The 15,299-nt window shown below is 56.1% G+C and overlaps 2 protein-coding genes across 2 annotated transcripts in view; one reads left to right on the top strand and one right to left on the bottom strand.

Moving 5' to 3' along the window:
- Positions 1-6: 6 nt before the first annotated feature.
- On the top strand, positions 7-2,735 carry NSUN5 (NOP2/Sun RNA methyltransferase 5). The gene is made up of 8 exons (XM_005425157.2): positions 7-92; positions 170-278; positions 542-680; positions 1,032-1,147; positions 1,465-1,643; positions 1,724-1,928; positions 2,000-2,152; positions 2,280-2,735. The coding sequence occupies exons 1-8, from the start codon at positions 23-25 to the stop codon at positions 2,383-2,385; spliced, it is 1,077 nt and encodes a 358-aa protein (XP_005425214.2). The 5' UTR covers positions 7-22; the 3' UTR covers positions 2,386-2,735.
- Positions 2,736-2,959: 224 nt separating this feature from the next.
- Positions 2,960-15,299, bottom strand: part of LOC102038508 (nuclear envelope pore membrane protein POM 121C) — a 14,702-nt gene continuing 2,362 nt past the window's right edge. Inside the window, exons 2-13 of the mRNA XM_031060389.1 lie at positions 15,195-15,298; positions 14,772-14,930; positions 12,596-12,676; positions 12,146-12,317; positions 11,116-11,207; positions 10,315-10,385; positions 9,495-9,619; positions 9,000-9,102; positions 8,609-8,779; positions 6,552-8,288; positions 5,568-5,696; positions 2,960-5,363 (exon numbers count right to left, since the gene is read on the bottom strand). Of these exons, the coding sequence (XP_030916249.1) occupies positions 5,269-5,363; positions 5,568-5,696; positions 6,552-8,288; positions 8,609-8,779; positions 9,000-9,102; positions 9,495-9,619; positions 10,315-10,385; positions 11,116-11,207; positions 12,146-12,317; positions 12,596-12,676; positions 14,772-14,930; positions 15,195-15,298 (3,039 nt within the window). The 3' untranslated portion in view covers positions 2,960-5,268. The remainder of the gene's footprint in view (positions 5,364-5,567; positions 5,697-6,551; positions 8,289-8,608; positions 8,780-8,999; positions 9,103-9,494; positions 9,620-10,314; positions 10,386-11,115; positions 11,208-12,145; positions 12,318-12,595; positions 12,677-14,771; positions 14,931-15,194; position 15,299) is intronic.

The following is a 15,299-nucleotide window of genomic DNA, read 5'->3' as shown; positions in this document are numbered from 1 at the left end:
GCTGGAGGCCGAGCTGGCCCGCATGAAGGTGCGGCACAAGGTGAGCCGTAACGAGGACCTGCTGGCCCCGGAGAAGGCAGTAAGCACCGCAGGTGAGTGAGCTCGGGCTGTGTGGGCACCCTGTGTTGGGAGCAGTGGGGTCTGTGTCTGACCTGTCCGGCCCCTGCAGCCTCCCAGGTCCCACGCTATGTCCGGGTCAACATCCTGAAGACTTGTGTGGACGATGTGATCGAGTTCTTCAAGCGCCAGGGATATGCCTATCTGGGCAAGGCAGCCAGGTGAGTGTTTCTTTCTGCTATCCCACCTTTCCCGGAATGTCAGCAAGTGGGATGAGGTCTGGTGGGTTGAAGGGTTGTTGAGCTTGGTGCTCAGAGTGGTTGGGTTGGGATCTCTGTCACTCCCCCACTCTTAGATGCTGCCTTTCTGGGTGCTGCCTGGAGCTGGTGAGGAGCTGTGGGATGAAGGGATTTCTCAGCCTGGGCTCTGCTGTGAGCAGTGGGATTAGGACTTTGTATTCATGCTCCCTGGTTCTCTTGGACAGTGTGGAGGAGCTGAAGGCCCTTTCTGGAAAAAAATTCTTGTTGGATCTGCATCTTCCAGAGCTGTTGGTTTTCCCTTCGCAGACAGACCTCCATGACAACCTGCTGTATACTTCAGGACACATAATTCTGCAGGACAAGGTGGGGGAACTGGGGAGCAGAAAGTTGCAGGGGCAGGAAAAGTACTGACAGGGATGAAGGGTGAGCTCTTTCCACAATGGCTCAGCTTGCTGCAGCATTTAAGTCAAAGCAGAAACTGTGGGACTCCCCTAGGGCTTTGCTTCTGTTCTTTGATGGTTCAAGATGAAATTCTGGGGTATAAAATCCCTCTGGGAGGAGCAGGGGGCTGTGGGTTGGGCAAGGCTTTTAGTGGAGCGTGGTGGTGGCCTTGGCCCTGTCATGGTGGTCCTTGTGACTCCACAGCATCAGTCATGCCTGAGGAGGGGGCAGGTGTTTCTGCCCACCCCTCTGACGGTCTTTGCCCTCTTGCAGGCCAGCTGCCTCCCTGCCTTCCTCCTTGGCCCTGTTGCTGGCTCCCATGTCATCGATGCCTGTGCTGCCCCTGGAAACAAGACAAGCCACCTGGCTGCCATCCTGAAGAACAAGGGGTGAGGGCAGGGTTGTGTGCAGGGGTGGAGGGAAGGGGGGAGGTGGCCCTGGTCCCCCTGAGCCCACAAGAAAGTGGCAGGAGGAGCTACAACCTGTCACCAACTCAGGTGAGCTGGTCACTTCTGGGCCACTGGGAGGACTCGAGGGGACATGAAGTCTTATAGGGGTTCACTCCCAGCCCCCAGCCCTGGGGCCCGTTCCATAGCCCTGCCAGAGGGGAGGCAGCTCTCAAGGTCTGCCTGCCCAGTATTTGAGTGTTCCTGGGGGCCAGGTGGTCTGTTCACGGCTTGTCTTGGGCGCTTGGCTCTGCCTTCAGACAGATCTTTGCCTTTGATGTGGACCCCAAGCGCGTGGCCACCATGAACACACTGCTGACACGGGCAGGGGTCACTGGCTGTCAGCTGGTCCAGCAGGACTTCCTGACCGTGGACCCCGGAGACCGCAAATACAGCAGGGTAACCCACATCCTTCTCGACCCATCCTGCAGTGGCTCAGGTAATGTGTGGGGCTCCAGCTGCTCACCTGGAACTGGGCTGTGGGTGTGCAAACCCCGGGTGACAGCTCCCGTCCCGCAGGGATGGTGACGCGGGGGCCAGGGGAGGAGGCGGCCCCAAGTGCTGAACGCTTGCAGGCGCTGGCTGGCTTCCAGCGCCGCGTCCTCAGCCATGCCCTGAGCTTTCCAGCTCTCCAGCGCCTGGTCTACTCCACCTGCTCCCTACACCAGGAAGAGAATGAGGATGTGGTGCAGGCTGTACTGCAGGAGTGGGGCTCGGCCTTCAGGTGGGTCTGGCTCAGGGAACCTGGGAGGCTGTAGGGCAGGGTTTGGTACTGACCCCTTTTCCATGCCGCAGGCTGGTGACTGCCTTCCCATCCTGGCCCTGCCGAGGACTTGCAGCCTTCTCTGGAGCAGAGAGCTGCCTCCGTGCTTCCCCTGCAGAGACCCTCACCCATGGCTTCTTCGTGGCTGTGCTGGAGCGGTGCAGGGAAGGGGCTGCTGCCCCCAGGTGAGGGGGGGCTGTGGGGGACTCCAGCTGCTTCTGGGGGGCACCATGGCCAAGGTCAGTGCTCTGGGCACCCTGGGGAGGGTGTTAGGGGGTGTTTGTGGCTCAGGCCATTTGCTCTTGTCTACAGCTCCCTGCCTGCAGCAGCCAAGGAGAACCCACAGCCAGGAGAGGGGACAGAGCCAGGAGCAGCTCCCAAGAAGAGGAAAAAGAAAAAGCAGCGGGTGAAAGAGTGAAACATTTTCTGGACAAACCCCTGCACAGCTGTGGCTGTGGGGAACACATACTGGCCTGAACACAAGTCAAGCTATGTGCTAACTGCAGTCATAGTGAGAATTCTGTAACGCTGGGGACTGAGTGCCAATGCTGGGACCACCCTGGTGCCAGGAAGGGGCAACTGCTCACCCAGGGCTGCCCCTTGCAGCCAACCCCTGCCCCACGTTTGCTCCCAAGGCAATCCCCACTCTGCACCCTGCAGGGCTGAGGTCCTCCAGCTGGATTAAGGGTAGTTTATCATGTTCCCTCCTGAAAAAAATTCACTGCAGGGATGAAGCAGATTAAAAGTTTCTCTTTTTCACTGTTTTTTCCAGTGTGTTTGTGTAGTCTTGCCCTGAAACTGCCACTGCTCATAGTACAGGCATAGTGGGGGGAAAAAGGTGAAATAATAATAATAATAATAATAAACCTCTCCCTCTCTTTGAACTGGGGGAGCAAGGTCACGTGAGCCAGAGGGTGCTGCACCTGAACCCCACGAGCACCACCCTGCCCTGGGAATCCCAGCCCCAGGAAACGTACATGGGCACAGCCAAGTGAACACAATAGTTTTATTTTAAACCGGAGACATAAGAAGCAAGGAAACAAAAATTGCACATTCACACTAAAATCCTCATCAGCCACACCAGGAATGATCCAAGTCTTCAGTCAGTTAAAACCCAGCTTCTCCCCAAGCGCAAGGGGCTCTCCCAGCAGGGCCTGTGTAGCAGGGAAGGGACAGCCTGGCTCCTCACGAGTGCATGGCACTACATGGGGCAGCTACCTGGGGGCAGGACCCAGAGTCAGGGTGGCCTCAACCTTGTCCCAGCTCATCCCCATCTTCTCAGAGCTGACCTGGCCAAACCCTGGCACCTCAAGGACAAGGAGCAGGTGTTCTCCTGGCCCAGGATCCTAACGGGCACAGGGAAGGACACCCAAGGTCAGTCTTGGCAGGCAATAGCCCCTTGCCCTCTGCTTCCTCCAACCCCAAGGACACATTTTCCCAGCTTGGCTGCTCTTGGTCCACTGCACCCACAGCCATGCTGGTGGGTGATGGCCAGAACATTCCCATCAGCACCTGGAGGTCCTCTATGTCCCCTTGCTACAGGGCCGTGTCCTCTCTGTGCCGCATAGAGCCCATCAACTGCCCTTTCTGCTGGGAGAGATGTCTTGACCCTGGCACTCAGCACTGTAACATGAGAGCTCCTGCTCCCCACCCTCAGAGAAATAATTAAAAACTTGAAAAAATGAACAAAAAAAGGTTTAGTCACATCCACATACGTCACATTTAAAAGGAAGGGGATGATAAACAGTGGGGGGAGCATGGCAGAGCCTGCAGGATGCAGCTGCCTTTCCCAGCACAGTGCATTCCCACAGGCACAGGCAGGGTGGGAATAGCTAAACACTAACGGCTGCAGGGTAGGCAACTTCACTGAACCAAGCTTGAAGGAATTTGAAGGCAATTTAGCTTAAATATAAAAATAAATTTTTATTTTGTTAAAAAATGCTTAAATATTTGTGACTTTTTTTCTTTTTTTTTTCTTTTTTTTAATTTAGACCCCAGCAAACACACACACTCACACGGCTCGGAGAGTAAAAACCCAGCAGCAAAGCACTCCTGGGAATGGAGTGCCCATCCCTCACCAGGGACAGGGCAGGGGGTGGCTCTTTGGTGACCTCCAGCTCTGGCAGTCTCTTCCCACAGAAGCTCCAAGGCAGGGAGGGGTGGGAATCCCACTCCTGGCTGGATGGGGACAAAGGAAGCAGCACCACAGTTCCTAGGAGCTAGTAAAACCCACTGGGATGGAAATGAGCTGAAAAATGAGAAACAACTTGGATTTGGAATGGAGGGGAGAATGCATCTGCTCTGGACTCCTTCTGTGAGCAATTGCAGAGCCCCCTGAAGTGCAGAAGAGAGGGGAAAGAGAGAGGAAAAGGGAGTGGAGAGGCTGCCATAGTTGGAATCCCCTGTTCTAGCTGCCTTTTAGTCACGACATAGAAGGGACAACTCCCCAGCACGAGCAGCCACGCAGTGATGCTACTGTCAACACCCAATTAGCTGGGGCACGTCTCCCCCCAAGGACTGGTGCCCCCAAAAAAGAAACTCCAAACAGCAAATCCGGCATAACCAACATGCCGCCACACACACGGTTTAGCTCTTCCTCCAAACTCGATTCAGTGAGTGCAGGAACAGGAGCACGGATAAAGCAGAACCAGGGAGCAGGGTGGGGGCAGCCCACAGCCCCACGAAGCAGTAGAGATGGGAGAGGGGTGGGGGGACCCCCATCCTCACCCCATGCCTCCAGCCCAGATCCCAGGCTATGGCATGTCCTCAGCTGGAGGTAGCAGGACATTAGGTCCCAGGGGTGTCACCCAGTCACACCCATGCCAGTCACCTGTGGCACCGAAACAGAGCCAGGCTGGAACTCACCCTGGCTGCAGGCATGGGACCATGTTCACCAGGCCATGGGATGAACAATGGGAAAGATTTTGGGACCTGGTGAAGACGGTGTCTGACAGCAACTCGGAACCACAGCATGTTGCCAGCCAAGCTCTGAGCGGGACATGGCCTTGGGGCTGGCTGAGGGCTGGGGATGGGCACGGAAACAGCTAGAAGAAGCAAATGGGGAGAAATGTACACATTATTAAACAAGGCAAAATAAATTGAGGGAAAGAACATTGTGGATATGTACAGAGATTTGTCCAGTCTTGGGTCTGGAACTGTTCAAGTAACAAGAGTTTGGCTTATCCTGTCCCAGGCATGGTATATCCAGCGGGTGTCAGGGACGGGGCCTGGTCCCACCATAGGGACAGCTCCAGTCCAGAGGCCCCCCCACGTGAGCCAGTGGAACCCAGCAGCACTAGGGCTACTTTTTGCGGGTGTGCTGTCTCCGTGCCTGCAGCCGTTGGCGAGTGCCCATCTTGGATCCTGCCCCGATGGAGAAGGCGGGAGTGGATGAACCTGGAAGCAGAAAGGCTGCTCAGGTTGCTAGCTTTGGAATCAGTGCAATCCTCACCCTGGGAGGAATGGAAGGCTTGGCAAGAGTCCAGCATGTACTCCCTAAGCCATCTCCCAGAGAACATCTGGCCCCACCACTGTCCCCAGCCTAAGGGGACATCATGACCCATGAGCTCCCCAAGGCTGGAGCACCAACTCCCTCCTTACCAAAGGAAGTGCCAACTCCTCCAAAGCTTGAGGCAGGAGTGCTGGGTGTCCTGAAGGAAAGGGTGCTGCTTCCACTGCCCACGGCTCCAGGGACAGGCGTGCCCTGCCCAAAGGTGGGCACTGAAGCTCCTGGAAAGCAACAGGTCACTGTGAGACGGGGTTGGCAAAGGAGAAAGAGCCTTTGGGAGCTGGTGGTACCCAGAGGAGGCACGGGATGCTCTCTGGGGGCTGAAGCACCACAATCCATCCCCCAGAACCAGCCTCTGCTCCTGAGAAGCCCTTTAATGCAAAAGTTAAACTCTCCAGATAATCCCTGGACTCTCTGAACAGCAGGGCCGCACAGAAGGATTTGTCACGGAGGAACAAAGACCTTGGCCTTGCTAGATCAAGGAGTTGCTCACTCTGTGGGTTTCAGTTCCATGGGAGCTGGGAATATCCAGCGAGGATCTCAAGTGTTAGGGAAACCTAACAGTTTAGCTGTTAGGCACAATCCATGGAGCAGTTGCTGGTTGGCAGCATTCCAGCTCACTAAGGTGTTCCAGATGGTTCTTAAGGACTCAGACGACCTCAGCTCCTGCAGGATACTTGGATGGGCAAAATCGGGGAGCTGGTGCCTTCAGAGGGGCCAATGAGCAGAGATTAGGGATTCCCCTCCCCAGAGGGGAAGGATCGTTACAGTAAGTGATGGGAGTGCCTTCTCTTTGTACAGCAAGGCTCTGCATAGCAGGAGCACTGGCCTCACCAGGGCAGTGGACCCTGGGAACCTTGGCAAGGTCCATCAGAAATATTCCTGCCCACCTCTAGATCCTCAAGATGGCCTGTCTGCCCCCATCCCATCCTGGAAATGTTCAAGGCCATGTTGGACAGGGCCCTGAGCAACCTGGTCTAGTGGAAGGTGTCTCTGCCAATGGCGGGGGGGTGGATCAACATTATCTTAAAGGTCCCTTCCAACATGACCCATTCCATGGTTCCATAATGACTCACCTCCAAATGCAGGCTTGCTGTTGGGAGTGCTGGTCATGGTGAAGGCAAAGGGCGCGCTCTGGCCCTGTGCTCCCAGTGCACTCTGTGGCAGAGATGAGCCGAAGGGTGCTGCTGCCGGGGCTGCCCCACTCTGCCCAGCCCCAAAGCTGAAGGCCACAGCTGGGGACCCACTGCTGAGGCCCGGTGTACCCATCCCAAAGGCGCTGGTGGAGGGGCCCGGCTGGGTGCTGGCCCCAAAAGTGAATGGAGATGGGGTGGTGCCAAAGACACTGGCACCGGTGCTGCTGCTTGTGGTCTGGGTGGTGGCACCAAAGCTGGATGTGGTGGAGGTGGCTGTTCCAAAAGAGAACACCGAGGTGGTGGTCCCAAATGCTGCCTGGGTGCTGCTGGTGCCAAAGGAGCCCTGGGCACTGGTTGTGCCAAAGGCTGGCTGGGCACCACTGCTAAATGCTGGCTGAGCCACTGACTGTGCCGGGGAGGCTCCGAAATTGAACGGGGGGGTGAAGCTGATGGGGCCAGCAGCAGGCTTGCTGGTGGGCACCTGGCTCTCAGCAGCCCCAGTGCTGAAGGTGAGCTGGCTCCCAGTGCCAGGGTACGGAGGTGGTGGCTTTGCGCTGGCTGAAAAGCTGCCAAAAGCTGAAACGGAGGAGCCAAATGTCAGCGGTGCTTGAGCTGTGGTGGCTGGGGCAGAGGTGGTCAGTGTAGTGCTCCCAAATATGCTAAAGCCCACGGTGGTGGCAGCAACTGTTGAGTTAGAAGGTACCTGGCCAAAGGCAGGGCCTCCTGGGACAGTGGTGGTGGCAGTGACTGCAGCTGGAGGTGGCTTCCCAAACTGGAACACAGGCCCTGAGGGGGTAAAGCTGGTTTCTGTGCTGGAAGCCGAGCTGGAGAGGCCTCCAAACAGGAAGGGCTGTGTTGTGCTGGCGGAGGTGGCAGCAGTGACAGTCACACTGGCAACAGGGCCAGTGGAAGCAGGCGGGTTTGGTCCAAAGCTGAAGACAGGTTTAATGGTGGCATCCGTGGAGGAACTCTGGGTGGTGGCAGTTGTAGCTGCAGTGGTGAAGATGACATTGGGAAGACCCATGATTCCTGCCAGAGCAGCTGTGGAGGCAGTTGTCGGCTCTGAGGCTGGCTGTGCCACAGGTTTGAAGGCAAAAGGAGAAACTTTTGCTGGAGATGAAGCTGCAGTGCTGCTGCCAAAGATGGGCTTGAATATGGAGGATGTGGAGGACATTGAGGCAGGGCCTGAGCTTACGGGCATGGTGGCTGTGGTAGAAGTGACAGCCGTGCAGACTGCTGCGTTCTCACTCTTTGGCACGGCACCAAAGATAGGTTTGAAGATGGGGGTTGTGGTGGGCATGGCAGTGGATGGGGTGAGCACAGCAGGGGATGCAGTGGGTGTAGCAGTGGCCGTGGTGGGCACAGTAGCGGCCACAGTCACTGCTGGCTGGCTGGCTGGCGGGGTGTTCAGCATCCCGAACAGGATGCTTGGCTTTTGGAAGGAGGGAGGCTTGCTGGGGGTCTGGCCCAGCTCAGTGAACACAGGAGGAGGCAGGCTGCTGGGGGGTTGCACCACCAGGGCAGCGGGAGCACTGTGGGAAGGTGTGCTCAATACAGGCACAGGCTTGGTGTCAGCAGAGATGGCAGGCAGAGAGCTTGACTCCAATGACACAGCAGGAGCAGGTGGCTGTGCAGCTGACAGAGGTGGTTGGGATGCTGCCACAGCTCCAATGGAATCTGGAAAGAGGAAAGAGCTTATTTATGGACGGGGGGACACCTTCAGAAGCCCAGCCTTCGGCCATGGTACTGACCTACAGCTGCAAAGGCTCCCAGAGCTCCCATCACCCCTAGCCCTCCATGGTTACCATAGCTTCCAGCACGACCAGGGGCTCAGCATCCCCAAAGGTGCCCCCTCAAGTCCTGAATGCTAGCTCTGCTGCCAGCAGAGCATTTGAACAGACGGTTTTTGTCAGCTGCCTCATGCAGAGACAACAAGGAGTTCCTGCTGCACCTGCCTGACTCAGCTGGCATTCCACTGTGCCAACTCTCCTCCTCACCTGGTGTTGTGGATACAGCCTGACTGCTCTGCATCTTCTTCAGACTGTCCAGAAGTGAGGAGCTGGCCGGGGCAAGAGCTGTGGAGGCAGGCATGGGCCCAGGGGAGGTCACAACAAACACCGGCGGCTTGGACACAGGCATCATCTCTGCAGTGGTGCTGGGGACTGCATCTACAGGGAAACGGCAAGATATCAGGACCCACAACTGGCTGTGAGGAACAAACTCTTAGCAGAGCTTCCCAGCAGGCAGGGGAACTGCACCTACACCCTACAGCCCTGGGCAACCTCACCCAGCACCACAAAGCATGAGATTTCTTCAGCTGGAAGACATAAAGAGCACCCCCAGACCCGAGCTTGTTCCTACTCCTCCACATTTCCAGCCCATCCTTACCAGCCTTATCCTCCAAGACACTGTTGAACCACTGCAGCACTGCCTTCTTCTCTGCATCCAGGTCCTCTGAGGTGACGGAGTAGCCCAGCTGAGGTGGTGGGGGCTGCCAAGAGAGAGCAGCAGCAGCTTAGCTCCTTCCCAGGGAAGCGGGCAGAGCCTCTCTGAAGGTGTGCTGGCGACTGTCTGTGGTGAGCCCTGTGAAGCAGGTGGTCCTGCCGCAGCTACTCGGGTCCCGGACACTGGTGGGCCCCCGGCGTGGCACTGAGGACATGGCAGGCCTTCCCCAGGCCATTACCTGGTCCGGCAGCAGGCAGCACAACCACGCACAGCCCACCAGACACTGGGGCTGGGGAGAGCGTCACTTCCCACTCGACCAAGGACGGGGCCTCCTTCCTGAGGGCAGGCAGGTCAGTGTGCCCCCAGCCCTGCAGAAATTGCAGTGAGCACATTCTATTGCCAGAGTGGGACCAAAAAGGCTGTGAGACAGCGACATACCAGCACTAGCTGGTCCCCACGAAAAGATGACAGCAATGGGATCTTCCGCTTGCGCTTCCCACTGCTCCCCGAAGCAGATGGTGGGCTCAGGGAATTCTGCTTTTTCCACACTGGTGACTCCACACCTACAGAAGGAGACAAGTTAGGCCGAGCTCTGGGCAGAGAAGTGTTTGGTTGTAGTGATGGGTCTGTCCCTTCTGACCCCACTCCGGGTGGCCCCACTCAGAGGGCAGGGCCAGGGGCATGGTTAAGCTGAGGACAAGGTTGTGATACCCTGAAGAGCAGCTTCACATCCAGGAGGTCTGTGACATGAGGCTGGTGGGGCTCTGTGGGGCAGTGGCCCCTTCCTAGCTCCATGGATTGTGCCAGCACGCTGCCTTACCCAAACCACGTGCCACAGCTGGCACTACATTATGGGGCCCATCTGCCATGGGCACAGAGGATTTCCTCTCCATTTTAGCTGAGGAAGCATTGGAATAAGCTCAGACTGGAATCTGGTCAGAGTACTACTCATGCCACTGCAGTTTGCGGATCAAGGCTGACGCCTGACCCACGCTGGGTTGGGAGCTGGAGCTCCCCCTTGCAAGCCAGTTCCCAGGCATCTGCCAGCACCCCAACACTGTCAGCACCCCTTTATCACTTGGAAATCCCACTAGGGCAGTCACTGAGGGCAGAAGTGCCACTGCCTTGGGACCAGCACATGCCAAGTTTTCAGGTGACCCCTCAAGCCACTCCCTCTGCAGACCTCGGCCGCCTCCTGTCCTGCTCTCTTGCTTGCACTGGTGACCTGGGTGCAGTGTCGGGGCACACCTACACTTACCTTTCTCTGTCTGCAGCTCCTTGTCTGATTTCACTGGGGTGGAAGCGTTGGAATGCTGTGACTCTTCTTCCCTGTGTAAGCAGGAGGGACAGTTACGGTCAACCCTGGGCCCAGCCCTGTCTGCAGGGAGCAAGATGAGACTGAACAGGCCGAAGACTTGCAGGAGTATCCCTGGTGTTTATTTGCCTCCTGCAAGCAGATCTCAAGACAAAAGCTTTGCCCAACTCCAGGCAGAGGAATTGCTTCCTCCTCCAGACTTAGCTTGGCTGAGCCTGTGCACCCTCCACAAGATGAGTCAGCCTCAGGAGGGTAGCTGGGGGTCTCAGATGGCAGTCCCTGCCCCTTGCAAGTTGGGGCCATCCAGGTGGTTGTGCCAGTTTTAGTTCTGACATAAGTTCAGGTTCCTCTGATTTCGGAGGGAGGAGAACACAGGCTGTGCTCCAAGGTAGGCACTAAAATACAGATCCTCGGATTTGACTTTGACAAGGCAAAAATCAGGGCCTGTCTCTTCCTAATGATCTGGCAATCCTGGCCAGGCCAATGCCACCAGTCACCATCACTACTGCGGCAACCTGTGCCCTTAAATCTCTGACCTTAATGGGGAGTGGGCCTGGGGTGACACAGCTTAGACACACCACAGCATGACAAGGTGACAGGGAGGCCAATTGACACACGTGGGTCTGTACATCACTATGTGTAAGAGAGGAGCCTGGACTGTCCCAGCTTCAGTGGAAAGTGGGATTTGCATGCTCAGATGGTTGGGAAAGACAGCTCTCTTGCTGGCTGGCCATCAGCTGATACCTGGCTTTCTTGAGAGGCCACTCTGGTGTCTGGGGGCGGGAGGACGCTGGGCTGGACAGAGGGGACACGCTCACACCTCTTCTCTTCCACAGCTGGAATGCAGAGAGATACAAGCAGTAACTTGGCATGAGTCTGGCAGAGAGTACAGGCCCCCTGCTCACCCACAATAAGCCCCATTGCCCAGGGCCATGGTTGTTGAGCCCAATGAACTCAAGCTTCTCCTGCTTCACCACCACTTAAACTGCCCTCCGCATTTTAGGGAGCACAAAATCTGGCCACCCTAAGCTGAACCCACATAAGGAACAAGCAGCCTCCAGGGCCTTTATTGCCCTGACTGAGCCCAGGGAGGGAGTACGCTGCTGGGCCCTTGCCTTTGTGTGACACAGGTAGAGGCCACCCAACTGCTTTGGACACCCTTGTGTGTGGGGCTGCTCTGGCAGGAGGCAGCGCCTCCTTGCCAGGAGTTCCAAGAAGATGGATTCCAGTGCAAGGGTGAGACTCTCCTGCAGTCCCAGCAAACCCTTCCCTCCCACCGCCTGGAGCAAACCTTTCCCCACACAGACAAAGCTCCAGTAGCCATGGCTATCTGTCCCTGGCACATCTGCAAGCCTAGCCAGGCCACAAGCAGTGCTCCATCACCGTCAGCAGGTGCGACCTGGGTCAGAATGGGAATACATGGCTCCCACACTGCTGATTTCCGCTGAAAAGATGTCAGCACAGCAACACCATTTTTTTCTTCACCTGGATCTATCCAGTCTAGCAGACTGACCAAGAAGCAGGAGAGGAGAAAACAGTCTTGTTCTTGGTTTGGTGTAAAAGCAGCAGTACAGCTCAGCCTGGGACTCCTCCAAAAACTAAATAATTGCTGCTTGGCCCATGGCCCACAACTCACCTGCTCTCTGAGGTGGTGGGACTGCCAGGCTGAGCCACACTGGGTCCAGACACCCTTCCACACCACTGTCTCCTCACAAGCCCAGAGCTGGGATTACATGGGTGATTCCAAAAGAATGCCAAGACACAGTGTCCCTACCTGTGTGAGGCCCCGGCTGGAGCTGTAGGAGCTGGCAATGGCATTGCGGATGGAGCTGGGGATCCCACCAGTGTAGGTGTTGTTGAGGGAGCTCATGGAAGAGGTGCGAGACCTCTTGTTGGAGCAGTCATCTGGGCACTGTGAGATGAGGCCCCTCTTCAGAGAGCCTGGCCTGGAGTGGGATGAAGGTTTGATGAGCTCCTCACCGCTCCTGCCCATCGGTCCTTTTCATACAGGGCAGGTGGAGGAAGGAAATCCTGCTTAGAAACAACTCTCAGCAGCAGCACAGCCTTGCTGTCACAGGGTGACAGACTGAAGGCACAATCACAGTCTCTCTTGCTCTGCCCTGAAGACAGGCTCCGCAAGCAAAACCCAAGCCCCCTTTTCTGGATCCCACAGACATTTGCTCCCTCCCATTCCAGGAGCTGCTTTTGGCCGTTGGGCACTTACTTGGGTATAAGAGAAGCAGGGGCACCATTGGCTATCAGTGGCTCAAATGCTGACTGCCCACTTCCACTGCTGTCGTGGCGCCTGTGAGAAGCGCGTGTGAAAGCCTGTGACAGTGTGGAAGCCTCTCCCAGCCTAGGGAAAGGCAGGCTGAGCACCCAGAGAGAGATCAAACCTTGCTTTTTCCTGGCACCCAGTACTCAGGACAGAGCTTTCCCCCACCTACACCCTGCTGCCGATTTCCTCTCCCTATGGGCCTGTCCTCACTGACTCTCACCCCAAACACCAGGAGCTCATCCAGCTGCCTGTTTAGCACAGTAGTTTCATGTAAAAAAAATTGCTTAAATACATTACTCTAAGCCAGAATACTTCTAGAAATGAGCTGCTCAGTCTTTCTGAACAGACCTGAGCTCTGACCTCTTCCTAACCAGTGCCCTTGACAGTTCAAGTATAAAACTGAATTCCCCTTCCCATTATGATTTCATGAGGATCTGAAGTGCCAAAATCACGAGAGACACCCTGCTGTAAAGTGGAACTGGAGGTGTAGGACAGCCCTGTCACTTGGTCAAAAGCTCCCCTGAAGCCCAGGGCAAGCTGACTCCAAGGCACAGGTGGTCCCACACTCTCCAGCTGACACAGCTCCTTTCTGTCCACGAAGTACATGAAATTTTCTATCTACAACCACTCCTTGTGCTTGCCAGACATTAATGCCTTCAAAATTGGTTTTTGTGGCAAAGCTGTCTATTGACATATTAAAAAAACAGCTTAAAGAAAAATACTCTGAGCTGACTTTGTCTGCACACACATTCTGTTGTCATGATTGGCTCTTGTGGGGCTCAAATCCAATGAGCCAAGCATTCAGAGATGGGAATTCAGTGCTGGAAGAGGACGGCGTGCCCTGCTTTACCCTGCTGTGCTCCCTGGGCCACCTACAGCAGCAGCCCGGGGCACGACAATGCCCCAGGCACTGCCCAAGCAGTGTCTCAGCTCCCCATCCCAGCCCAGATGGAAGAGCCTCCATGGACACAACTAGGAAGGACAAGGCAACTCTCGGAACAAGTCCAGAAAAGAGCTACAAATTCGGTAAGGGGACTAGAGCACCTTCCCTGTGGAAACAGGCTGAGACATCAGGGGCTGCTCAGCCTGAAGCAGAGAAGGTTGCGTGGAGATCTCAGCAGCCTTTTAGGATCTGAAGGGGTTTGCAAGGAAACTGGAGAAGGACTGCATCAAGTAGTGCTGTCATAGGACAAGGGGGAAAGGCTTCAAATTGAAAGCAGGGTAATTTAGGCTGGATATACAGAATAAATACTTCCCTCTGAGAGTGGTGAGGCCCTAGAACAGGCTGTCCAGAGAAAGTGTGGCTGCCTCATCCCTGGAAGTGTTCAAGGCCAGGTTGGACAGGGCTTGGAGCACCCTGGTCTAGTGGAACACGCCCCTGCCTATTATAGAGGGTGGTACTGTATGACCTTTAAAGTCCCTTCCAACCCAAATCATCCTGTGATTCTAAGAAACGCAGGAGGGTGGAATAGCAAGACAGTGCTGCAGCTGGGTGGTTGGGACCATGGCTCTCAGGATTTGCTCCTTGTCCTTCCTATGGACACTGGCAAAAACATAGCATCCTCCCTCCTTCGAACTCAGGGATGGAAGTTGCTGACCTTAAGTAACAAAAGCAGCAGTGTCTCATTTTCTCTCGTTTCACCTCCCTCTGCTAGATCAGCTCACAAGGGAAATGCCTGGAGCTCTCCAAGCGCAATGCTTCCACCTGGTAATCCCATCTCTCCTGGGAGCCTGGGGCTGACGGAAGGACAGAGCCCACAGCAGATACCAACATTTCCCACCATGCTTTCTCAGTCTTCAAACCCCTGTGAGGAGACAAGCCTGTTCCTACCTAGGCTTCCCAAAACACATCCCAGCCAGGGGAACACACTGAACCCACACCTAAACCACATTCCTTCGACTGCAAAGGAGAACTTTCAGATGCAGCACCAAGGGCTGGGTGATGGATGGGGTGTGCTTCCTCTCTGTAGTTAACTTCTCACAGTACTTTTCCAGTCCTGACTCCAGGTCTCATGGGGCCTGGCATGCTCTGGGACACATCCCATTTGTCACCTCTGGAGCAAGAATCCCATTTGTGACCTTCCCAACACACTGTCTGCAATTTGAACAGCTCCCTTTTTACCTTCTTTTGGTCTCCTGATCATTCTCAAAAGTCTGGTCCTCCTCCTCTTCCACAGCCCTTTTCCTGCTCTCCCTGATGGCATTCAGCACAGTCTCCTTCGCACATGGGTCAGGGCTGCTGGTGGCTGGGAAGGCCAGAGGCGAGACCAGCTGTTCTAGACTGTGGAACAGAGCACAGTGAGGTGTGAGACAGACTGGGGTCCCGGTCTGATCTCCCCACAGAAGGCAGGACACAGCCCTCCCCTGCAGCCCTTCCCGGAGGTTTGGGCAGCACCATCCTCCCAGCCACATGGTAGCGCTCAGGATGGGATGCTGCTCCCGGGCACAGCACAGTGGGCTGAGCATTCCCCACAGTGTGTCCTGGTCCCCACCGCGGCTGACAACCGGGCTCCCCCACGTGTGTCCCGGTCTCCCCCGTACTCACGGTGGGGAGCGGGCGATGCCGACGGCCGGCGGGGCGATTCTCACGGTGACGGGGCTGCGGAGCGGCCCGGCCCGGCGGGCCCAAGGCGTGCTGCGGGGGGAGCCG

Source organism: Geospiza fortis, unplaced genomic scaffold (genome assembly GCF_000277835.1).
Source record: "Geospiza fortis unplaced genomic scaffold, GeoFor_1.0 scaffold59, whole genome shotgun sequence".
NCBI lineage: Eukaryota > Metazoa > Chordata > Aves > Passeriformes > Thraupidae > Geospiza > Geospiza fortis.
The sequence above is the reverse complement of the archived record's forward strand: the minus strand, read 5'-3'. Positions and strand labels throughout refer to the sequence as shown.

Bases quoted from the DNA above. Each gene is read 5' to 3' on its own strand.
- NSUN5 (XM_005425157.2), top strand. From the start codon at position 23: ATGAAGGTGCGGCACAAGGTGAGCCGTAACGAGGACCTGCTGGCCCCG. The intron at 681-1,031 runs GTGGGGGAACTG...GCCCTCTTGCAG, and splicing joins ACATAATTCTGCAGGACAAG to GCCAGCTGCCTCCCTGCCTT. The intron at 1,148-1,464 runs GTGAGGGCAGGG...CTCTGCCTTCAG, and splicing joins GCCATCCTGAAGAACAAGGG to ACAGATCTTTGCCTTTGATG.